At 42.2% G+C, this 25,615-nt stretch overlaps 1 protein-coding gene across 1 annotated transcript; it reads right to left on the bottom strand.

The window, feature by feature from the left end:
* Nucleotides 1-9,477: 9,477 nt before the first annotated feature.
* RAB18 (RAB18, member RAS oncogene family) lies at nucleotides 9,478-22,739 on the bottom strand. The gene is made up of 7 exons (XM_068146052.1): nucleotides 22,575-22,739; nucleotides 19,978-20,033; nucleotides 16,289-16,350; nucleotides 13,831-13,903; nucleotides 12,413-12,531; nucleotides 12,266-12,332; nucleotides 9,478-10,761 (listed from the first exon to the last, which is right to left on the bottom strand). The coding sequence occupies exons 1-7, from the start codon at nucleotides 22,640-22,642 to the stop codon at nucleotides 10,583-10,585; spliced, it is 624 nt and encodes a 207-aa protein (XP_068002153.1). The 5' UTR covers nucleotides 22,643-22,739; the 3' UTR covers nucleotides 9,478-10,582.
* Between the last annotated feature and the right edge of the window lie 2,876 nt (nucleotides 22,740-25,615).

A 25,615-nucleotide genomic window follows, 5' to 3' on the forward strand; every position in this document is an offset into this window, starting at 1 on the left:
CATTCTTGGTGCCGAGGACACCGTGCATTTAATACAAGTTGTTTACCCAGGAGAACATTACCTGGAAAGAAAAGAGGTTGTAGAGAGTACAGTTTTTATTCCAGATCAATGAATGCCTGACTTCTGAATCATAGAATCAACAAGCTTGGAAAAGACCTCAAAGATCACCAAGTCCAACCTGTCGCCCAAGACCTCATAACTACTAGACCATGGCACCAAGTGCCACGTCCAATCCACTCTTGAACGCCTCCAGGGACAGTGACTCCACCACCTCCCTGTGCAACCCATTCCAATGCCTAACAACTCTCTCTGTGAAGAACTTTCTCTTCACCTCAAGCCAAAACTTCCCCTGAAGGTTACTTCTACCCCCAAATTGTTCACATCTGCAGGGCCACACCACTTTATCTCTGCAGACAGAACTTGGTCACATTTTCCTCCACTAATTTCTCCTCCTGATTAAATATGCAGATGACAAACCCCACAACAGAGTATTCAAAAGACATTGGGGAATATTCTTTTCTGCAAACACAAACATAGCCTGAGATCTGACAAATGAACACACAGGTTCCATGCCTTCATGGTTAATTTTTCTCACTCTGACCTCGAGCAAAACTTTGAACAACCAATACGTGATTTCTACCTGCTTTAATGTGAAGGTGCTTTGCTGGAGCTAGACCTCTTAACTAGAAACAGTATTTATTTCTCCCTCTAGCTTCATCCCATCCTATTTACAACCTGCTAATCTGATTTAGAATAGTTAGCTTGCAGATTTATGAGTCATATGTGGTCAAACAAAAAAAGCAAAACAAAAAAACCCCACACCACCCTTGAAAATATCTGTTTGAAGGATTGTCCCAAAATAATAAGGCATGTTTATTTACCCAAAATCTGTCTCACACATGTGAAGTATCAAGAGCCATTTGAAACTTAAAGATCCATAATAAAGTTCTGAACAAGAAAAATAAAGGCTATGAACGGACGCTTACAACCCCTCTATAATTATCAACAAGGCTTTCTTTATGAAACTCTTGTTTCTCTTAGTTGCTGCTTTAGTTAAATCCACACAGGACTACAGAAAGGGAAACATCCAAGTTCCTGTATAAAACACAATCTTTTCCCTCAATGGCAAGAAGAAAATCGCGATGCAGGAGAATTCTTTAATATCTTTGCCTTTAGAGTTTATTGACTTTACTTCTACTGGTGTTTTACCATCTAGGAATAACATTGAGTTACCAAAACTGAAGCCTTGCTGACTTCAAAACCTGTCCATTCAACGACATTTTTGAACAAGCTGTATTAATTTAAGCAGCATGAAGCTAGCTGGGCAGAGAAAGCCAGGTCACCCAGCTCTACTTGAAAGGTTTTCTTTCTTTAATAAAAAAAAATGTCAAGCCTAAAATCATGTACTATAAATCAGGATCCAGTGACAGAAAGGTGGGGCAAATATCCTTCTGGGATAATAAATCAAGTTAGTACTTGAGCTTGTAGCATCTTAGAACATCTTTCAACTTTATTTATTAGGTAGCTCAATGATTTTTATCTTATCCATGTGTAGCCATCTAGTTCTGCCCGTATCAAGCTGTTCCAGACTCGCATCTCTTTGAGCAGCAGCCTGTGCCACGTTGGAAGGAGGCTACCATTGATGAATATGGTTTTGATTTTGGAAAAGTGAGCTGTCTGTCTTTATCATGGATTAAGGTATCATTCGAAGGTATAGAGCACACTCGGCTCGCAGCGGGCCAAGGTAGGCTCCAGCCCTGCCAGCCCTCCAGCCAGGCTCTCCATCTGGTTCTCATAACGCTCCCCAGCTACATTTCATCTCGTAAGCTGAAGAGACGATGCTAGATTAAAAGCAGGCCCAGCCACAATAGGTTTGAGAAGTCAAGGCAGGTATTCTAATTATGTTACACGTGTAGTCATTTCTGGTACATGAATTGGCTTTTCACCGGGACGCATTTTCTCAGTGCTGGTTTCTCCAGGAACGGGCACTTCAAGGTAAACAGCAGCAGCCTGTGCCAACAGACTGGGGGAAGGAAAGCTTCTGCTTCTGTTCTGACTCTAGCCCACTGTCAACCATCTTTAAACCAAATACTAGAAGACTAGTAAATAGCAAACTGCTTAAACCCTTGCAGCCATAAAGGCATCATTTGCCCTGGGCAGGAAATGCTGCAAGAGGACACACATATTCTGGACTCTATCTTGTCACTGCATTTTCAATGCCACAGCCTCCATTTTGCAACAAAACTCACCACAGCACAGGTCCTGATGCTCACACAAAGCCCTCCAGAGTTCACTGGAATCCAGGGGCTGTAAGCTTCCTAACTGGCTGGTGCTATTGCAGCACTGGGGACAATTGTACAGGGGAAAAAAAAACCCAAACACCGAAACCCAAACTGATTTACAGTTACCAGAGGTATTATTTGAAGAGCAGCACATATAGCAAGCATTACACTTGCCCAGTGATACCCTTCTGAATATTGGTTGAAACTACTTTCATTGCTTGTCAAATAAAAATTATTTATTTAGGCTCGAGTTCAGGAAAGTATTCAAGAATGAGTTTAAATAAAATAAGCTAGAAGGAGAATAAAATAAATTGTCCAAAAACTACACTGAAATATCTGTCATGGAAATTTTCTGGTAGGTTTCTGATGTAGTTAAAACAGAGCAGAATTAATGAACATCCTAATGCAAGGAGAATCAGGTTTCTCCAGTAAATAAAAAGAGCCCAGCTAGAAAACAGCTTTAAACTCCAAAACTGAAAGTGGAGCAAGCCAGAGGTGATTATAGATTTGTAAAATCATTAAGGTTGGAAAAGATCTCTAAGATCATCAAGTCCAACATCCCACCCAACACTTCTATGACCACACCCCACATTTTTTTGAACACTCTTTCTTTCCCCCCTGCCCCAGCCCAGAAACACCCAGTGAACTAGCAAACTGCTTGTGTTGATACACATCAGATTTGAAAACTCCCCCTATTACCTCCCCACCTGGTAGGGAGATTTCAGCCTATTTCTTGGATTTCTCACTCTTCTTTAAAGCAGTGTGTCAGTGCTGCTACAAACCTCATCCTTCCCCTGAGCTGTCCTGGAATCCTGAACATGCTACAAACTTCATCCTTCCCCTGAGCTGTCCTGGAATCCTGAACATGCTACAAACCTCATCCTTCCCCTGAACTGTCCTGGAATCCTGAACATGCTACAAACCTCATCCTTCCCCTGAGCTGTCCTGGAATCCTGAACATGCTACAAACCTCATCCTTCCCCTGAGCTGTCCTGGAATCCTGAACATGCTACAAACCTCATCCTTCCCCTGAACTGTCCTGGAATCCTGAACATGGTACAAACCTCATCCTTCCCCTGAACTGTCCTGGAATCCTGAACTTCCACCTGTCTGATATGAAAGGAGAATTTATCACAGAATTTACTGGCTAGTGGAATTTCCCCTACAGGATGCCTCTTAAAATTTATTTTTCTCATCTCCCACAGGAGGGTAAAGGCTCCAGGACTGTTGAAAGAGTTCAGCAGTGGACAGCATTATACAGCCTTGGTGTGCATTGTAGCCCTATATTTAAGAACACAATTAGTTACAATTTATTTCCATGGCCTGTTTTCTCTTTTTTTCCCCAACAGCCTGTGTGAATTCTTTTGGGATGACATGAAATCATCCAGCTGCACCCAGTATAGAGCAGACCAAGGAATACATACAGGCTGAGAGCCATTCTGTCTCTTAGGAAATACATGCTTGCTAGAAGTAAATTATGGTGTATTATGACACCAAATTATTGTCCCAAGTTATTTGTGGCTAAACACAAAAAACAAAGTAATATGTGGCAACATGTGATACACAATTGACGTGAAGCCATTTGTTGCAAGGAGCAGTTGCTAACCAAAATTGTTGCCATGAACTTGTTCTGTGACACAACTTTGCACAAAAGCACTTTCTGTGGCCATGGAAAGCCCATTCCTAGGCTCAAGCTCAGCTAGATGTTGGGCTTTTCCTTTCAGCCTCATCTGCTCCCAACAAAACAGAAAAACCCAGGCACTTTACTTGGAGCTTAGTCCTCCTCATCCAGGCTTCAGCTCCATAGAGCTCTGTTCCTGTACTCAGTGCCGCAAGCCAACTCTGCACACCCAGTGCCCCCCATTTCTCCCACTTTGCTCCCCCAAGCCCTCTGCAGCCATCCTAACCAGAGCCTCAGGATGCTATCACAATACAAATAACTTGAGGTGGAAAAGGCTCCATTCTGAAAGTGGACCCTTGGAAAGAATGTGAACCTTTCTAGAACAAATAAAACATTTATTCAAGTAACTTGCTTTCATCTCTTATTTCTTTAAAGTTAATTGGAAAGAAAGGAAGAAAGAAGTCACCAAGACACACATTCCAGGAGTCTCCTTGGTATAAATCAGGCAGCACACGCACTGCACACCAGTAACAATGAAATGACCCCTTCAAATACTGCTTTTCTTGCCAAGCATAACTTCTGTGAAGCCTTTAAACTTCACCACTGGCCAAAGTTTGAGAGCTGAAAAGGGGCTAAAGCAACCCACCTCAGCTGCTGTTTTCAGCACAAAAATAAAAAACCCAACACCCAAGTCCAAGAGTTAGAGATGCTCTCAGCCTCTAAACCCCCAAATTCTCCTCTGGGGTTGAAACCGTCAGATTCCTGTCAGCAGTAATTTGGGTGCCACTCTTCTCCAGTGTGCCTGTGGAAACCACTCACACTTGCTGTGTTTGTCCCAACCACTTGCAGACAAGACCCAGCTCTGGGCTACTCACCAAGCCAGAGTTTGAATTCAAAGACAGAGACATGTCAGAACCAGCTCCTGACAGATCCCATCTGGGCTGTGCTGTACTGACTCAGGGAGGCTGAACCCTTTAATTTAAAAACAAAATGGAAGGTAAACACCAGAGAGTCTTGCTTTGTTACTGCAGCCCCTCTGCAATCGATAAGTTAGATACTAATGAGGCTACAGGAAACAAAAACAGAGGGCTAACATTAGCCAGTCAGTGTAAGCAACAGGGAATGCCAAAAGCAGGCTGGGCTAACATTTGCCAGTCAGTGTAAGCAACAGAGAATGCCAAAAGCAGGCTGGGCTAACATTAGCCAGTTAAGTGTAAGCAACAGTGAATGCCAAAAGCAGGCTGCTTTAGCTCCTCCCACACTATCTAGAATAGACCAGACCAGACCAGGCTGGAAGAGACCTTCAAGATCATCACGTCCAATAAGCACAAGCACCAAAAGAATTATTCCAAATTTGCACTTAAATGGAGTCTTCCATTGAAAGGATCACAGCAGTTTGACTACTGAATATTTGGTACTAATGGGTAAGTGTCTGACACTCATCTGCAGAGAAAAATGCATAAATAGGTGAGTCAAACTGCACAAAAGCAGCACACAAGCCACTGTGTCACTGAAAATACAGAAAACACTCAGAAGGCAAAGGGGAAACAGCTGAAATACAAAATCCTTTATGCTATATGCCTTCAGAAAACAGTTCCTCTCAAAATATTTTTCCTTCCACTGCTGTTAGCTAAAAAAATAAATAAATAAAACAAAATAAAGCCAACCAACAACAAACTCCCCTCTCCCCACGGCTTTCCTCTCTTTGCAAGGAGTGTTTGATTCAACTGAAACTGTTCAGTGCCATGAAACAGATCTCCATTTTGTTGGGAGGAGAGAAAAATCCCAGCTGTTTTTCTCTTCTGCTCAACAAAACTCAAGTTGCTCTGGGCAATTATTAACAAAATAACTGCACAAAGCAACAGAGTAAAAAAAATTACAAAGTGGGCCAAATGATCCTGTCACTCTCCCTGCTCTCTCACACACGACCCCTGCAAGTGCAGAAGTGGCACTTGACACCAACAGCTCCAGCAGAAATTTGCCTCTTGGCCTCTCTGATTACATTTATTAAAACCACAATGAAATCATCACTGTGCCACACAAAATGGTTTAACACAAAGTAGGGTTCCCAAGTGATCTGTGCTAGGACAGCTGTAAGGGATGTGCACAAGCAAATAGAGATGAAGCCTTTGAAGACTGAATGCCTGCTTTGTAGGGCTTCCAGCTGATACCCTCTCTCATCAGTCTCCCACTCAAGTTCTCAAAACGGGCTGCTGCCATCTTATGGAAGAGATCTTGAAAAGCAGTTGGTTCAACACCAGTCCTCCTCATCTTCCCTTGCTGCACTTAATCTTCCTTGGTTTACCTCTGTGACCAGTGACTTCAGAAAAATGCATTTCCTTGCTTTGCAAAGAACTGCCTGATGCTGTGAGTGGAAGTTACTTTCTCACCTGTGAGTTTACAGTCATTTCAGAGCATCCAGGAAGTCTGATGGAGTAGAGAAAAGAGACAGGGACATTGACTTAGAGATTTATTGTGCAGTTGTCATGAGTTGAGTTGAATCTGCTGATGATATTCAATACCATGCTGCCATCATACCAGCTTCCAATGCTGGCTGGAACAAAGTATCGTGGGGCACAAAGTTCAGATTGTAACACGAGAGGCTTCCTGTTCCAGTTGCTGCTGCTGGTTTCCAGTTTTGGTGTGCTGGGCTTCTCAGCTGGGTTGGTTGCAGGTTGCAGGGGAGGTCACTTGGCTTCTGCTGCTGCTCTTGCATCTTGCTGCACTCCTCTGCAAATAGGCTGAGGTAAGTGAGCATTGGATCATTTCCAGTTAAACTCTATCTCAGTTCTTTAGCTCACCCCAGAGGGGTTTTTTGTGTGTTACTTTCCACCCCATCTGTGTGGGGAGAGGGGAGCCATGTGAGCGCAGGCTGTGTTAACCCAGGACAGCAGTACAACAGCCAGCTGGAGCCATTTGGACACTGCAGGATAAAGTCATCATTTTTGCCCAGTCTTAAGGCAGTCATTCTGGCCTCTTTGGGGCCAGATGGAACCAGCTGAACTGAAGGTGTGATTTTTAATGTGCTTAAGATAAATATATCATCTTAAGCTGTCTAAAAGTTTGCATTCACAGTTCTTTGTCTGTACAACCCTTCCATTTTTAATGAAGGTGCCACAGGTACAAAACTTGGAACAGTTTTAACAGAGTTTCTCTTCTTTTTTAACTCAATCTAATACTATTGGAAAGTGACTGGGGAAAACATAACTGGTGTTTTGCCCTTGAAGACTCAACCACCTCTGAAAACCATTATGCCTGGCAACACAAATACCCTGCTTGTACTCATCCTGCTTACTGACACCTTGAGGACAGCAAGGCATTGAAAGTTACTACAGAAGCTCTGAGCCTATGTGGGCTGGATGCAGCACCTTGAACATTTCTATCAATGCCAACAGCAGTAACTCATGCTGGTCCCAACACAGGCTGCCCAGGTTTTAAGTGTTTGGGAAAAGGCATTCAGTTCAGCCTCAGAACACAGAATTATTACACTAAATTGTGGGGCAACATTAGAAAAACTATTGCAGTTCACTCTGTCAGGTTACTGACAAACAATGGCCCTAACAACATGAAGCACACGGAGTGGTTACCACTGTGGCATGTGATGGCAGCAAGAACACTGATTCCTGAAGTTCTGCCAAGGCTGAAGAAATGGCAACTGGTACCCTTTGAGGACTTACTGAGCTCACATTTTCACTTAGTTAAGCCTGACTTTGAGCCAGCCATTGACTTCATTATTACAGAACAGAAAAAGTTCAGCTAAAATTCATACCAATAATTTTTTATAAAAGGCATCTTGAATCCTTCCCCAGAAGTCTGTCCCACCTCCCTTTTAAAAGAACAATGTAAGAAGCAAACAAAGATAAAACTATCAAAACTCTTGGTGTTCTCAAGTGTAAATTCAAGAAGATGCAACTCCTGTCCAGGCTGCTGTAAAGACTACAGAAAACCTCTGCCAGCCACTATTACGTCAGCCTTTGTGACTCTGGAGGAAGTGAACTGGGAACAACTTCAGTTTTAACTGCCACTCATCATCATGCAACATTTCTCAGTTACCTCATTCTGGTTCAGTAATTTCTTATGAAACTGCCATGGCAGTAGACATTGTCATCACCTGGTGCAGAGCACAGCAGCTCTCTCCATTATGCCTCAGCTATGTACTGAGGTAGACTGAAGGGTCTCTTGAGCATACTCCTGTGAGCACAACAATCAATACTCCACAGAGACAGAGGCTTAAATCTGCATTAAGTAGAGGTTATGATACAGCTTGCAGTGGTTTCAGAAATGTTTACATTGCAGCTGCAAAAATGAAAGTGCACTTGGAAACAACAGTGATATAATTCTGACCTGGGAAGAGAGTGATTTGAAAGATGGCAGTGCTCCCGCTCTAAAGGGGCAGGAAGAGTGTTAAAAAACCCAAACAAGAATGCAGCAAAGACAACTAACTGATGCTAAATTTGCTCTAAGAAATACCGGAAGCACAAGAACCCACCCCTGCAGCACACAGCAAGTAAAAAAAGGAGGTAAGACTCTAAGAAAAGCCATTCCTCAAATGAAGAGGACAGGAAAGGTAGTTGCAAGGCAGAGTTTTTTCAGAGAAGATAAATGAAAACCTGTCTAACTGCTCAGTCTCACTAAACCTGTTGGTTCAGAATACTCTTCTCCCCAGAAAAAAAACTGCAGGGAAAGGAACAAGTGAGTTGATTCTTTTGCAGAACAATGGCCACTATTCAGAGTGCCCAGAAGCTCCTCCTTTTGACACAGGCTGTCAGATCTGGCAAAGGCAGAATGAGAGATGAATCCAGGTCCTGTGATAAAAGGATCTTTTGTGAGAAACTGAAAATTAAGTCTCTCTTCAGAGGGATGCACCCACACTAGAGGGAAAATATGGAAATGAACTACAGACAGCTGGTAGCATCATGATACTTACCCAATATTACTGAAATAATACTGAAGTGAGCTATTTTGAATGCTCCTACAAGTTTCTTCTACTACCAGCCTACAAAACCCCAAATCCTTTGACCTCAAATCTAATGTTTGCTCAGCCCACACAGCCTGCACGAAACAGTAATACCAATCTAACATTTTGATACAGTATGTATGCATGTTTAATATTAGTTACATTTACATAGTTAAATTACTCTACTACATTAACAATGCTATAGATACAATACTTGTTAAAAACAACTAGCACAGTTAAGTCTGCAAATTTTGCTATTGTTTCCTAGTAAGTGTAAAACAGAATAGAAAACAAAGGTTTCCTTGTGAAGAAGAGAAGTGTATCTTAACAGAAGCAGCCAAGACCTGCTGCAAAAACACAGATCACGTATGCTGACATTTACACAAAACCCTGCAGGAATAAAAAAGTGCTGTCAGTCACCATATTTACAGGAACCTGCCCAGGAGTTCAGTTGCTGATTGCACTGTAGTGATTATTTTAAAAGAAAACCACAACACAGCATCCTTGTCTTGTCCTCCCCACATCAGGAGTGATTTGTTGAGAGGTGACCTTGCCTAAACCACATGAGCTAGAAAATACACACAGCTCTACGATAGGAAGAGGTTAGAAAAGTTGGATACTGTGGAAAAAAGAATTTATTAGTCTATACAAGTCTTCTGAAACAAACCATTGGCTTTCATACAGTAAATTCAAGTGAATACTCATTGCAATAGTTATCTTTCCATACAGAGATCAAGAAGCCCTACAGCTTCCACTTAGTGTCTGTGACAGGAAGTTTTATTTCTGAACAAGTAGCCGCACAAAGCTGACAGGTGATAAGAGATCCTCGCAGCCACAGTGAGCTACACTTGGAGATAGTTGTGTTACAAACATTGAGGAGCATTAGGCATTGGTACTGAAGTGTGGCAAACTGGTTCACAATGAAAGAACAAAGATGTCATTCTGACCCCTTACCAATAATGAAGACTTTGTACAGCAAGTCTAGAGTAGACTGCGTCATAAAAACTTAGAGTGCAAGAGTACCACAAATTTAGTATATAAATATCACAGGATTAAAACTCCAGGTGAGCCCTAAATTGAAGTGATAATTAAAAAGGAGAGGAAAAAAAAAGGCATCCCACAGCTTTGCAAAGGAAGCTTTCAGAGCAGATGCTTCAAGAAAGTGCTGATACCAACTATGGCCTACGCCAATTTGTACTTTAGACAGCTCTGCCGAAAGACAAGACCTCAGCAGATTTGCGCAAGAACTGGAGAATCTTGCTGGTTTTAATAACATGAAAAAGCATTTACTAGAAGAGATGAAACATAATATTTATAGCTCACACTGCTTTCAAGGTGTGTGCACATTTATAGTTCTATAACTTCGAGACTAGTTAAAAATAAGACAAAGAGCAGACAATGCAGTCGTGTGTTTCTGTTCGGTGGATTGGTTTAGCGTTAGTTACATGATAAATGTACAGAGTCATAAAACTTTTAGTGCATTTGTTCTTGCACGTTATTTATGCTACTTATAAAACCCTGAAGACTGTAGTTTGGGCATGCTTACCATAACATTTTCAAACTGGGGAAGCTGCAGAACATTTTTTCCTACAAGTGTGAACTGCCATGATACAAAACAAATATGTGCAAACTGCAAGGTCCCTAAAAATAGCATTTAATGAATTTATGTACAGAAAGATGTCACTAGCTGTTTAAATACGCAAAGAATAAGCTTCCCAAAGTTTATAACATAGAACAATATCCACCACATGCTCCTCCTCCTCCATATCCTTCTTCCTTGTTTGATAACTTTACACCTCTGTTTTGGCTCTCACTCTCCCACAGTCCAGGAGTCTGAATGATTTTTTCAACAAGTTCTTCAAAGGCACACTGTACACCATCACATGTTTTTGCACTTGCCTCTGGAGAAGGGACACAAGAAGTCAAGTGTTAGCACAGCTTCCAGGAACATGCCTCTCTTTCAGTTAAGTCTCAACCTCCAGCTTAGACTTACAACTTCTAGAATATTTTCTGTAACAACATAGCACTGCCAGAATTAGCAAGTATGCAGATTTCTGTCACCACACAAGGCAGCACTTCAAAAGACTTTAATGTAAGAGCTTCCAAGTTGAAGATCACCAAAATACATAAAGACAGCTATGGCTTAGCTTTATTTTTCTGTGGAAAGCACTACACTAAGGCAAAAGGAGAGTTCTGCTAACTTAAGATGGCTGCTAAACCTGGTGGCTGTTCTTTATTTCAGCACTGTAGTCAGAACTGCAGCACCACCATAAGGTAAGCTTCAAGGATCCATACAGCAGGATTCTGGGTCAGCCTCCATGATACAACTCATCTGATAAAAAGCAGATAGGATCTTATTTCCTCTTCAGTTCACAGAATCCAATTTTACTCAGGAGCCTTACTTTCAGGAGCCTTACTTTGGCTAAACCCATGAAATTTGCTATCTTCTAAGAGCAACAGGCACCATCTGAAGCTATTCAGTACCAGTAGGGCTTGTCCTGCTCCTCCACACAGCCATGCAGATACTTAGCACACACAGCATGCAGATAGATGTATTTATAGTTTAATTTCTATCTTTCTTTTCATCTTTCATGCAGTTAACAGCTTGTGCCTCAGCTTTGAACTTTTATTTCCGCATCTGACAGCGCGGCCAAAAGAAACACAGCAAGGTACTAAGCAAAGATTAGTCTTACGTTCCTTATCTCTGACTAATGACAAAGTACAGGACACGTCAATGAACTGCTTTGCTACTGGAGTCATCCTATGAAGAAACCTCTGCTGATGCTTAAATGGAACATGTTAAAACTTAGGCACAAAGAACACTTCACCACCCACCTCAATTCATCACTACAAGGCTTTGCATAGAAGTCCCATTTCATTTCATCGTGCAGCAAGATGAGACCAACCTATTTGCTCCAGTCAGGATTATGTCATTCAAGCCCACCCATTTCAAATTTAATTGCATTCCTATTGTAACAACCCAGTTCTCGTGCAGATTTCTGTCAAGTGCCAGCTCTTCTGCTATACTGAAAGCTGGCCACTAGTGCCAGTTTTCCATCTTTCATTTTGCTTCTGTTACTTATTTAATGAGCAGGCTGGGAAAAGAAATCAGACAAAACCCCAAACCTAAAGCAAGTTCTGTCAGACTAGAGTAGAGCCTGTATTCTGCCCGTAATCCTCCTGAATTTCAGTATACTCATCCTCAGTTAGAATAACCATCTGGACATATTTAGGGGCAATTAAAAATTTTAAAAGAAGTGGAGTATCTATTATCTCTGTACCTACTGCAGCTGAGCAATATCATTAACTGGATTGTACATGTAAGGACTATCAGTCCTACAGAAGTGGTACCTCTCACTCTGTGATAAAACCAAGTAATAACCCTTGCAAACCCCCATAACATACCTATGAACAACATGGAATGTTTCCTGGCAAATTTAAGACCTTCATTTCTGTCAACTTCACGGTTTTCCTGTAATAAGACACAGCATTAATGCACATCATTAACAAAGTAGACCAACAGATGAATTCCTGCAGCTGATTCCAGTTTACCTTATCAATCTTGTTTCCAACCAGCATTTTCACTATGTCATTCCTTGTGCAGTACGTTTCCAGTTCATTTAGCCAGTTATCCAGCTTGACAAAAGTATCTCTTCTTGTGACATCATAAACTGAAAGATATTAGCATTATTTCCACAATACTTTTTTCACGAAATACAGTTTGTTACAAAAAGGGGGGGAGGGGAAAACCAACCAACCCACAGCTTTCTGAAAGCTGAAGTCCCAAGGATTCCAATTTAGCTACTACAGAAAGACCATACTTGCAGAAAAATGGAACATCCACCAGTGGTTGAACATTCCATGTGAGACAAGCACAAACAGTTGGTTTCAATCACATTCATAGCTTGGCTTGCATGAGCAATCTTATTTTAAGGAAGCTGTTTAACAAAGGTATCAACAAAGAACTATGTAGGAGAATGTTATTAAATAAAATGAGAGCAAGTATCAGTGACAAAACTTTCTATCACCCAAACAGTGCTTGCTTACTTTTGCAGCCTTCAACAGTAAGTTGAAGCAGGTTCAGTGCCAGCAACTAAGTGACTTGAGACATGCCTTGACAGCAACTTCCCACACCAGAGGATAAAGCAACTCATACTTGGGAAACAAGTACATGCAAACCAAAAGCCACCAGGAAGTCTCAGAACAGAGGCTATTCCAAGTCAAATAATTTAACTGGACACAATACCTTACCAAGAATCTCTCAAAACAGACACAACTTCAAAGCAAGTCAGACTTAATACCCTACCCTTACTTTCATCAGCTCCTCACTTGTAGCAGTGGAGAAGCAGAACTTCAGAGCTCAGTGACTGCTTAACAGTTTAGCAGTGGAAAGTTGCAATTATGGGTTCTGGCCTGGTTTTCTCTCACACCAAGCAATGACTTCTATGCTCCTGCTTAGTCTTTTCCAAGCGATTCTGTATAATATCCCATCAGTATGGAGAGACAAACAGCAAAAAAATCTCAGCCACACTCCACAGTGTTTGTATTGATTTCATCAGGGAAAAGGAAGGAGAAGAAAGAGAAACCTGTGTACATACTGATACAGAAAGAATACACTGAGAAGTGAAAACAAAAAGTGTGTTTGGTTTTTCTTGCAAGCACAGGCAAAAACCAGATGTAATAAAAAAAAGGTAAGAGGCAAATTTGGGGTAGCACAGAGATAGCTCCAAGCTATCCCTTCAAAGAGCAGTAGCTTTTCCTCTCATGCAAAAATGAATGGTTCTCAGGACAGCAAGACTACATGAGACAGAGGCCAGCCAGTGGATTTGACACCCTTTAATATACCAAGAGTTATTCAACACAAACAATGGCTTTTAACATCAACTAGGTATTACAGAAAGGTTATATGAGTTTGTCTACCTCCAATGCATTAAAAAACACAACTCAATACAATGCAAAGCTATACTTACCTAGGATAACACCTTGTGCACCTCGGTAGTAGCTGGGTGTTAATGTTCTGAACCGCTCCTGACCTGCAGTATCCTAAAACAACCACATTCATAAAGTTCCATTATTCTGAATTACAGCAGAATCTCCTTTAGCTGTCAGGCATGCTGCTTCTAATGAACATACAAAGTAAGTATGCTGAGCTATCAGATTAACCAAGTTTATTCTCTCCCCTGATGTTTTACTGCATGTTGAGATGTTATGTAGCCTGTCCTAGGAAACACCTTTAAGCTGTTAAGTGTTGTAAACCACTGGACTACACAGCAATAAGACAGCCACCTCTACAGAAGGCTTTAGCAACCAGGAAGAAGTACAACTGCAGTACTAAGATTTTGCACTAAGCATCAAAATCCATGGCAAGAAAGCTAGCTCCCTCACTTCAATCACCTTGGTCCAGTTCAATTTGATTCAGTGCCAGGTAAAATGTGTTTTATATGCTATGACAGAGCAGAAGCTCTGTTTTTAAGTGAAGTTGAATGTACATCTTCAAATTTAAAGTGTCAACAAAAATACAAATATTAAAATGCTGTTTTCTTATCAGAGATTAAGTTACAGTGCACATGCATTGCAAAGAGGATTAAATAATTCCACCCAAGTTACCCCAGGTTAGAAATGACACATGAAACACTGGATTCAAAATAGAATAGAATTAACCAGGTTGGAAGAGACCTTTGAGATCGAGTCCAACCTATCATCCAACACTATCTAATCAACTAAACCATGGCACCAAGCACCCCATCAAGTCTCTTCCTAAACAGTGATGGTGACTCCACCACCTCCCTGGGCAGCCCATTCCAATGGGCAATCACTCTTTCTATGAAGAACTTCTTCCTAACATCCAGCCTAAACCTCCCCTAGCACAGCTTGAGACTGTGTCCTCTTGTTCTGGTGCTGGTTGCCTGGGAGAAGAGACCAACCCCCACATGGCTACAATCTCTCTTCAGGAAGTTGTAGACAGCAATAAGCTCTCCCCTGAGCCTCCTCTTCTTCAGCCTAAGCAACCCCAGCTCCCTCAGCCTCTCCTCATAGGACTTGTGCTCCAAACCCCTCCCCAGCTTTGTTCCCTTCTCTGGACTCGTTCCAGCAAGTCAAAAACTTTCCTAAACTGAGGGGCCCAGAACTGGACCTGGTCCTCAAGGTGTGGCCTAACCAGTGCTGAGTATAGGGGCAGAATGACCTCCCTGCTCCAAATGGTTCCCTGCCAAAGAACATGAATAACTGAACTGGACTACCAACAATCTTGAGTCAGTCAATCCCATACATCTCAAACTGGTTTTGTATCACAATACACCTTTGAAACTTTTTTTCAGTTTACCTCAGAATTGTTTCTTCATTGACCAACATGAACCCTAAATCAGCCCCGTGTAAGGTTTTCCAGGCCATGACAGCATTGTTCTGCTATCAGTCTGAATTTCCATAAAGAGGTCTGTCAAGTCCCTGCAGTTCTTTTCCTTGTCAAACCCATTTATTTTTTAGCAATCACTAGTGCCACACTAAGACAAAAGTGCTTATTTTAAATGAAGACACGAACCACGCTCAAAGCAACTGAATTACTGCAATATGTATTTCCTGTTCCACTACTACTTCCCAAGGAAGTACAGGCCAGGTATTTTGCTTATATGAGAAGCAAGGCTTTATTCTTGCTTGCTGCAAGAAGTCCCAACTGGCTCTGAATATTCAAAAGGTGTTTCAAGTCACACAAGTGTGGAAGCTGGAGAAAGTTTAAAGAAAAGCTTGGCAGTACTTTTTCTTTCTTCACTTGCCATGAATTTACAAGTTCTACTTTTAGCTTCAGTTGATGCTGAACACTAAGGCTGAGACAAATACTGCCTCTCCCTCTGTCAGTTGCATCTGCTACAAGCAACACTGACCTCAAGCCTATAAAAGTCATTGCATGAGGGCTATGAAGTTTTTAAGCTAAAAATTTCTTGGAGAGGTAATGTGAGCATAAAATGAGCATGTAACAGTAATTCTTAACCTATTAACACTACTAAATTTAGTTTAAGTGCAGCCTTCTAAAATCCTCAAGTACAGACAAGAATGATGTATACAGGAAGAATGAAGTCAACGAAGACTAACTCTTTAGAAGTAAAACAATATATTGCTCATTGAAAAAACAGAAAGGAATACCCAGTCATGGTTTGGAAGCCTGACTGATTTTTAGTAATTCTTTACTCCTCCTTTCCTCTACTTCTATCCCAACCACACCTACAACCAGTGCTGCAGAAAAAGCTCACAGGCAAGGGAATTGCCTCATTAGCTAGCCATCCAAAAGTTCATTCCACTTTCTCAATGGTTCAGGATTAACTTCCCACTGCTCAAAATGCCTTAGCAAACAGAAATCCATACAAACTGTACATAACACAAGCCAGCACTATTCTTAAAGCAAACCAATACATGAAGCACTTAAGAGACACTTACCCAAATTGCCAGTTTAGCTTTGTTTCCATCAACTGAAATGGTTTTCACCTTGAAGTCCACACCTAGAGAAGGAAAAATTGTTTTAGCTCTTCAAACATACTAGTTTTGAAATACAAACAGTTATTTCTGAAAGATAAAGAGAAAAACAAACAACTACCACTCAGAAAACAAGTTGTTTTGACAGGAACAGAAGGAGTAACTTTCATTAGCTATTCACTAACCTTGATCAAAACTCAAGGTTTTGTTGCTGACAGGCTTTTGCAGAAGCCTCAGGGCCTTTTAAGCCATCAACTCAAGACTTCATGAACATAAGGGGAAAAACACATTTTCTTTATTAAAGCACATATTTCAGGGCAAATATTCAAGTTTATAACTCAAATGGCTTCACTTTCTATTCATTACTCATACATGTGTTCTCCTTGAATAGGCCCACAGTCTTGAGAAACACTTTCAAAGCTGCACTGGCTTAGATCTTTGCTGTTTCCCTATCTCAAACAATCTGACCTAGTCTCATTAAGGTGATCATGCAGAGGTAAACCAATTTACACAGACTCATCTACTACAGGATTGTTATCCTGCGAGATATAATGTTAGATGACAGTAATTGCTCTAACAAACATGTTAAATAAGCTTCAGGTAATTTGAACATGCAGTATCTTTCTTACAGGGATTCTGAGAACATCAGGAACCCTCCATTACTATGCCCAGTGACTAAGAAAAAACACCAGACATGGTGATAGTTCTGCTGTTGATAAACCATCTACCTCAACACTCAATAATTCCCCTCTCTCCTCAACCCCTTTTCTTTAAACACCCAGTGACTATCACTTCCCCAACGACAAGCTGCACAAAACTTATGCCAAGAAGGACAAGATGTTAATGACTGTGCAAATACACACATTAGTTTCAGAGGGTGAGTACAGTTATGATCCATTTTATTGTAATTTAATCCTTAGGTTACCAACAGCAAATAACTGGGAGGATGCTTCAATTATTTTGGAGCACCTCTCACTCCATCAGGCAGCAGCCCTGAAATGAAGTAGTAGCATGGAAAGCTGATACCTTTATATGCACAACTATCAAGTGTGACAGCAAACTTTCTGCATTTTGACATAAAATAGCAGCCATTGGACTTGCTGCAAGAATTGGAATTTCTGCTTTAGCTATTCTAACACAAAATGTTTAAGCAGGGCCTCACAGTAAGTGTGCTGCTGCACTCTGTAATCTGCATGGCCTCGGGAATAAACAAATACAAACAGGTGCCAAAATACGTTTAGTTTACAAACTCAGAGAGAGCACACAGAATGCTTAAAAACTGCAAACAAATTTACAGCTTCACTGCAACTGAGGTTTAAAACAGCTTTATTTGAAAGGATAAAACAAATTTCATCCCACTGTTTCACAGCTTCAGCTCACTGCCTTCCCTGAAGCATCAAGGGATTTTCAGACTACATCCTGCACTGCACGATGCCCACACTCTAGGCAACATTTTTGCCAAAATACATTAACTTTTGCTGCAACTGAATGGAACTGGCTGGGGGGAGGGGGCTGTGGGGTTTTTGTTTGGTTGGTTTTGTTTGGTTGGGTGGGATTTTTTTGTTGTTGTTGTTTGGTTTGGCTTGTTTTTTTATGGACTGAGAATCTTGGTTCCTGACTCAGCCAGTAATATAATGCTCCCTGCCATGCACAAGGAGGGTACATTATTCCAGAGTTATGTTCACAGAAAACAGTCACTATTAACTTAGCTTTCAACACCAGTTCTTAGAACTTCATCTAGTTCATAGGAGCCTGCTATGCTAGCGAGCTCTCAAACTGATCCTGAAAGACATTCTGTCCTGCCAATTTTTCAGCACTCAGCAGTAACTTTTAGACTACTAGAATCTCTTCTTCCACTGTGCCTATTTCTTTCCCTAAACTGTAAAAAAACCACCACTGCTCACTCAGGATGTCCAATGCCTGACAGCACATTTTTAGCCATCTGTCTGACATCAAACCTCTGTGTTACAAACAAGTTTGTCAGACACTTAAACCAAAAGTATGTGAAGTTTTCAGAAGAAACATTTTTCCTTAGGACAAAGATTAGGTGTATTCTGAAGCCAGAGCAGCCTTGTCCCATTCAGTATACAGGTTCAGTGTCTTCTGCCTGCACAATTCTGCAACCTTCATTAAATGGCTAGGGTGCACACACTGTTAGCCTTGCTGCTAGCTCAGTATTAAAAGAGAATGCTTCAAATTCTGCATAAGCAATGCAAATTCAGAAACTAAAACAGTGTTAAAGACTGACTACTGAAAAGCAGAAGTATACAAATTAACTAAGAGCACACCAAAATCTATCCAACAAAGTGGCAAATACAATTCTAGGAAAACCAGGAACTCAAAGAAAAGACAGTTCACAAAAAAGAAAAATATCTTGTAAATAACTGAGGTTTTGATAATCAATCTGCCATAACAGGAGGAGAGAAAACAGAGTTCAAGAAAATCTTGTTAAATTGAACTAACAGGGTACTTTAGATCAGAATATGAGACCACCATCTCCACCACCTAGTACGTTCCAATGCTGTCCCCTTCCACTCTAGCCTTTCTTATGAAATCAGACAGGGGCACTTGCACAAGATCATGTTTTACGATCAATGAAATGAACAAAAGTAGGCCACATTCCTTCTTGTGAACACTAATCAAAACCAGATTGATTTATTGACTTCTCAACAAACCAGGCACAGCTGTTTACCAAGAGCTGAATTCAAAGAAAAAGTTTGATATGAGCTCTTAGCCAGAACTCTCCCTACAAAGTAAAAACAACTGAAATGCATCACATGGAAAAGTCACCTATCTTTTCCATTACTTCAGTTATTAATTTGGCACAGAGCTGCACCACATTCTGAGAAGTTGCATTTTACTTCCTTTCACAACCATCTGCATAACTGGGTAGATGAAACAAATATACTAATGTGGAATTAACATAAATAACCACATACATTCTGGGTCACTCTCCTCCAGCACAACTGGCTTCACTGTTGGTAGGTTTCATACCAACAGGGCAATGACCTATCACTGCTTTTTTCCCCCAGCAGCTCCAGGTTCTTGGCTCTCTACTTGCTAAGGAACTGGAAAAAGCCACACTGTTATGTCCTCCCTACAGAGGAAAAGCAGAAACCATACAGTACTCTACACTATTGTCAAGAGCTGCAAGAGCTAACATCCCTACTAAAGAGAGTCCTAAGTGTTCTTACAATACTTGGTAGATAGCTTATTACTTAGAACACAAGCTCTGGACAGTAGCATTACTATTCAAACTTGATAGCTATCTAGTACAGATAAGAGCTACTGATACATTTCCTACTGATTTATTTTCACTGCAGCCTCAAATGCTTGTGACAGTGAACTGCAGGTTGCTCCACTAGAGTTTTTCACAGCCCATACCAATGACTTCCATGTTCATGGTGAAGGTGATATTTATATCTGTCTGCCTAGCCAAGGATGTATTCTTGCATAAAGGGGACAACTACAGGCCAGTACAGCCAATGCTCTACAGCAAGGAGCACTGCATGCTAAAGATGTACCCACATCATTCTTCCCTTATAGAGAAGCAGACAGGTCTGAACTCCACCACTGGTTAGGCAAGTCTGAACAAGCAATTTTCTACTGAAGTTGGTATAAATTTTTCTGAGGTAGCATCAGCACGTACTTACCAATGGTTGCTGCAAGTTCCGGGTCAAATGTATCATCTGTGAATCGCAGCAGAAGGCTGATAGGGAGGGAAGAATAAAATAAAGAGTTACCATTATTGCAGCATATCCATAGCTTACTGGAAGCCTGCAAATTACAAATCTGAATGTAACAGCAAGATTGCACAGCTAAATAAACAAACTACCCATTTTTCCATGGGGAAAACAGGGAACAAAAATAATACAGATGTGCTCAGAAAGAAGGCCTCTTCTCTGCCTCGACTATGTCCCTTTGAAAACAAAGTGTCATACAAGTTGTCCAATCACTTGCTTGAACAAGCACACTCTGCTTCTCAAAATATTTCACTCCTTTCTTACTCCATTTGTGTTTCCCCAGAATTCAGCACAAAAGCTTTTGTTTCATATTGCCTCACACAACATCTCCGTAAGCTTAAGAAAACTCCAAGCCAGCTTTCCACCTCAGCAACAAATCCTTGAGCTGGGCCCACAGTAGAACAGCAAGGACTGCACCCATCAGCAACAGAGATACAGAAGTTTAAGAACTGAATTTGTTCACCATTGCTTTACAATTTTGTATCTTTTTGCATAAAAGGCCTTTTGTGCACATAAGATTTCCCCCTATCCTGATGGATGTCTACTACCAACAGAACTGCTACTGTTAAGATTTACTGAGACATCACACTACAAGAGCAGGGTTCCTCAAGGAAGTGCCCACAATGCCACCGTATTTGTGCCAAATGTAAATATTTTGGCAAGAGACAAAGATCCCCAGACTACAATTTCTAAAATCACCACTTCTGTTTGTCTGTGCTAAGTGTGTATTACCATGTGGCAGGCAGCTGTTTCCTGTGACTGGCAGCTTCTATTCATTTCCAAGCTACAGAAACAAAATAAACCCCTATTTATTTTTCTGGTCTTCCCCACCACACCCTTTTTTGTTTGGGTTTTTTTTCAGTCCTCCTTTCTTCTCTTTTTGCATGTGAATTTAGCAGCCAAATCCTTTTTAGCATTTGGACACAGTCCTGCACTAACAGAAAAGTGACAACCAAAATTCTCTTACTTCTATAGGACTGGGTGACAACTCAGAAGTTAACCACAGACCAACATTTTTCCCCCCACCACCCCTTACTCCAGAGGATCAAAATGGTTGCTTTATTTACCAAATAATAATTAACATCTCAAAAAAAAAATCAAATAAATTGACAGCAAATAGTTTTTTACTAGTGCCTTCAGATGGTTGTCAGGATGCTATTTAAAAGCAGCTATTTTTAGTTACCAACAAAACTAGTTTCACTCAAAACAAAATATGGAACCCACATACTACCTCTAGCTTAAACACCTAAGTTTACAAGTCTTACGACCAGCCAACTTTTCTCCACCTTTCTTTCATACCCATTTGCTCTCTCCTACAAAATGCAGCACACTCACAAGGCCCAGGTTTAAGACAGCACTTGGCTTAGAAGTCAACACTCCAAACACTTACACCACCGTGCTAACACAAGTTAAACATCTAACCCTTCCTACTCGAGTAATAGCTAAGTCATGTAAATATAGGAACAGCCCTGTATTAACTATCTCTATCTGAACGTTTGTGGTGCTATCATTTCAGAGCACATTTATTTCCTTGTCTCTTGACATTTTTTTCTGATGTAAACAAGTAAGCATATGTAGGTACACAGAAACATAGGACGTTGTCTGAGGAAAAAACTTTCCATATGGTCACACATAAAAGAGATGACCTCAGCTAAAAGAGATTTGCTCACATAATGGCTGTTACCAGAGGCCTACTATATAACATTATCCACTCAGGAGTGACAGATTTTTAACAAATAAGGGCGTTTGTTTCTCTTGTTAGCAACTTACAAGCTATTCTGGGCCACGGCAGAAAGCTCAGACTACTGCCTTTATGGCAGTATTACAGATGCCCACCTGCATTTATGTCCTACTTCCTTTATTAAGATCTATGCCCCCCCCAAAAAAAAGCTAACGAAAAAAATACCAAGAGACAAAAAAGGCAGCTTACACAAAAGCCACTGAAGTCAGGCTCGAAGTACTAGATAAAGAGTATAATTAGTCAGCAGAAGAATCAACGGTTGAACAACTTCACTGCCTACCCTGTGCTGTCCCCCTACACGCAGTGTGAGTCCCTTATGACACTACACGAACATATGATGGACCAGATTAACCCCGAAGTGCTACGGAGACGTACAAGTGCAGCCATCCCCACAAGACAGAAGGCTGCAGAGGACGCAGGAAGGCCCAGATCCTGCTGGCCAGGCCGGCAGAGCTCTGCTTCGCCTCAGTTTCCAAGTGGGCCAGGCAACCACCGGCACTCCCCTGCCCGCCGCAGGGACGCTGGCTGGGGGTGGGCTGCGGAAGAGGCAGGCAGGCCGGCCCCAGCCGGGGGGCTGCTGGTGGGCCGGCCGAGAAGGCGCAGGGGAGCTCCCCCCGCATGGCCTAGCCCTCCTCTGGGCAGGCCGCGCCCAGGCCGGTCAGCGGCTGAAGCGGAGCTGGGGGTTGTCCAACGCGGCGCCGGGCCGGGCCTAACCGGTGCCCGGCGTGGCAGCAGGAGAGGCTGGGGGAGGCGGCCACCCCCTCACCTGGACTTGCCGACGCCGCTCTCGCCGATGATGAGGATCTTCAGAGTAGTCAACACATCCTCGTCCATCCCGTCAGCGCGCCCGGTCAAACCCGGCCCCGACCGACGCTCCCTGTACAAGCTACGGCAGCCTCGCCTGCGCCTGCGCGCCCCCGCCGCCCCTTTCCACTCGCCCCCTCGCCGTCAGCCCCGCGCATGCGCCTGGGCCGCTTCAGGTACACCAGCGGCGGGCGGGACGGGAGGAAACAGCCGGGGCTGCGGACCGCGCTTGCGCACTGAGGCCCAGTTGGCTCGCACTGGCTGTTTACAGCAGGCGGACGTGGCTCTGCCCTTCTCGTTCGTGGCTGGGCAGCGCGGCGGTGCTTCTTGGTGCGCTCCGTCCCTGCTGCTTCAGGGGAGGAGCGGGCGGTACGAGTCTGCTTTTGGGTCCTCAGTCCTAGTTGGCGTCCGGAATCGGGATCGCAGGATAAAAGAGACAGAATGAGATTGTAGAGGGGTAGGCAAAAGCCTGAGCCGCACGATGGCAGGTGGCCAGCAACCTGTTCCCAGCCGCCGCCTCTCAGGGCGAGGAAAAACAGCTGGTCAGGAACCCACCAGCAGCGAAACCATCTCGTTTGATCACAAACCTCCCTATGTCCCGCAACGTAGGGCAGTTGATACGTGACGCTATTTGCTATTGACTCCCAGGATAAGTACAACGTCAATAATTACCTTGTTAAATGTATGGAGATTTATTCTATAAATAAACATACTGTGTTTTTACCAAGACTGTGTTTTGTTTATTAGTAATAGTCTGAGATTCGTGGAAGGTGTGACTCAGTTTTCATTGTGCTTCCCAGCCGTACAGGAAAGCAGTATGTCTATTTCTTGTCGGTTTTGTGGAGGTGTATAGGAGCTGGGGGATCTTTGCCATCCCAAGTAAAAAGAAGCCTTGAAATGTTTAGGTTTAAGTTGTTTAGGTACAGAGCATTCTCAGGAGGATGCATGTCTCCAGGTGTCAAAGCCCTTAAGTCATTGGTACTTCCATAGATTTTGTCAATTACACTGGCTATTATTCTAGCAGAAGCTGAGAAGCTCAGTCACTCCAGGGAGAAGTCAACAGCAATCCACAGCTCTTGTGTTGCGAAGACTAATCCTGCACTCCCATTTCCAGATTATGAGACTGACCCATACATTGTTGTGGTAGTGAGTCAAGAGTTATGATTCACACATGCAAAACAGGCATGATTGCTAAGCTCAGCAGTCCCTCCTTGGGGAAATCACACATGCACACACATGTTCATTCTGTTTTTCTTCTCCATAGAGTAATTTGCATGTGACTGTCACCATGTGTGTCAGGTTCAGGGGTGTGTATTTTCCATGTGACATCCTCAAACACAGTCAGCTCATCCACATGATTTCACATTCAACAAATAGTAGCCAGGAGTGAAAGTGCTGCAGCCATCTCAGGACTTTGGGCAGGATTTCTCTGGAGACCAGACTGTGATGTAAATGATCCTGCTGTGCCAAGCCACTACATAACAGCGCTCCTCTCTCCCTCTCCAACAGCAGCCAGAGCTGGGCACTCCCATCCATAACATGTTTAATGTTAAAGGGGGAAGGGAAGGAATAACCCCTTCCCTACTGTGAGACTATTTTATCCATAATCTCCTCTGAAGGGATAATGTACCTCATCTAGGCTGCATGTGCCTGCAGGATTAGCTGTTTGTTAGATTGGGATGGAGTGGATTAAGTAACTGCTGTCACCAGCGTCTCACCCTTTGCACAACATTGTGTGACGCAATCCTGCTAAATCAGAGGGTCTGGTGGGCAAAGGACAGCAACACAACATCAAGGCAGGGATTGCCAAGTAAGCCAAACCACAGTCTGTATTAAATCTATAACAACTTTTGGGGAAAAATGCACACAGAAATGTAAATTGAAATGGGGGCAAATCAAGGCCAGCTATGGCAAGCAGTTTTATCAGGTCAGAACAAAGTCCATCTGTCACCAGTGACAGTGAGTAGCTTTACCTAGGCAACAGCATATGAACAGGATGAACATGTAATGATAATTACACAGAACACTACTGCAGATTATGGCAGTGTGTGATCCAGGTTGAGCCCATAGGGATGGTGTCTTCATACATAATAGCTGTATTTCTCTTAAATAATAGCAGGATTTCTCTTCATAGAAGAGAATTTCTCAACCATGTGTTTGAAACTCAAAATAACATACAGAGCCTTCTGAAGCACAGACTTGCACAGGTTAGCTATGTAGACATTGTTACTTTTGCTTTATACTTTACACCAGCTGCCTTCACTCAGTTTCTCTTTTCAAATTAGGTGTGACCATGAGCAGCTGTCCATTTGCTTACTCTGTGCCACATACAATTTTCTAGATCTCCATCATTTCCTCCAATAGTTTGAATTCTTTGTACCAGTGGAATCATGATCTATTTAATTGTTCCTCATATGAAAGCAACAGTTCAGCCCACTGCCTCTTGTCCTCTCACTGGGCATTGTGGTGAAGACACTGGCTGCTTCTTCTCCATTCCCTCCCATCAGATACTTCTATACATTTATATACAGAACACCCTTCTATTCTTCAGGCTAACCAGTTCCAGATCTCCTGATCTCTTCTTGTATGAATGAAGCATTACATTGGTATCATTGTGATGAACTGGACCCAACATTCAAGTGTGACCTGTACCTGAGCAGAGGAGAACCATCACCTCCCTTGACCTGCTGGCAATGCATTTCCTAATACAACCCAGGAGGCTGTTTTCCTGCATTTCCACAAGGAATGCCTTCCTCATTTTTAAATCTTCTGCATCCTGTTGTTTATCCATGTTAGCCTTTTGAAACTTTGCTAAGCTGCTGACAGATGGTTTACAGTTACGCCAGGATTCAAGTATGATGTCTTTAAACTGTCTACATTTTGCCTACACTCTACCCTTTAGTCTTCATTTAAGTTCTCTCCATATTTGTAATTTTCTTTTTTTTTTTCCTTTTCTTTTTTTTTTTTTTTTTTGGGGGAGGGGTGGCGCTGGATTTTCCAATC

This window comes from Melanerpes formicivorus, unplaced genomic scaffold (genome assembly GCF_026170545.1).
Source record: "Melanerpes formicivorus ecotype bairdi unplaced genomic scaffold, bMelFor1.0.p_v2 SCAF_13, whole genome shotgun sequence".
Lineage (NCBI taxonomy): Eukaryota > Metazoa > Chordata > Aves > Piciformes > Picidae > Melanerpes > Melanerpes formicivorus.

What these genes read in the sequence shown, in the direction of transcription:
- RAB18 (XM_068146052.1), bottom strand. Translation starts at nt 22,642, where the DNA reads ATGGACGAGGATGTGTTGACTACTCTGAAGATCCTCATCATCGGCGAG. An exon ending in GGAACTTGCAGCAACCATTG is followed by an intron (nt 16,351 to 19,977) that starts GTAAGTACGTGC and finishes TTCCTTCTCTAG; the next exon opens with GTGTGGACTTCAAGGTGAAA. An exon ending in TGCACAAGGTGTTATCCTAG is followed by an intron (nt 12,532 to 13,830) that starts GTAAGTATAGCT and finishes AATATCTTTCAG; the next exon opens with TTTATGATGTCACAAGAAGA.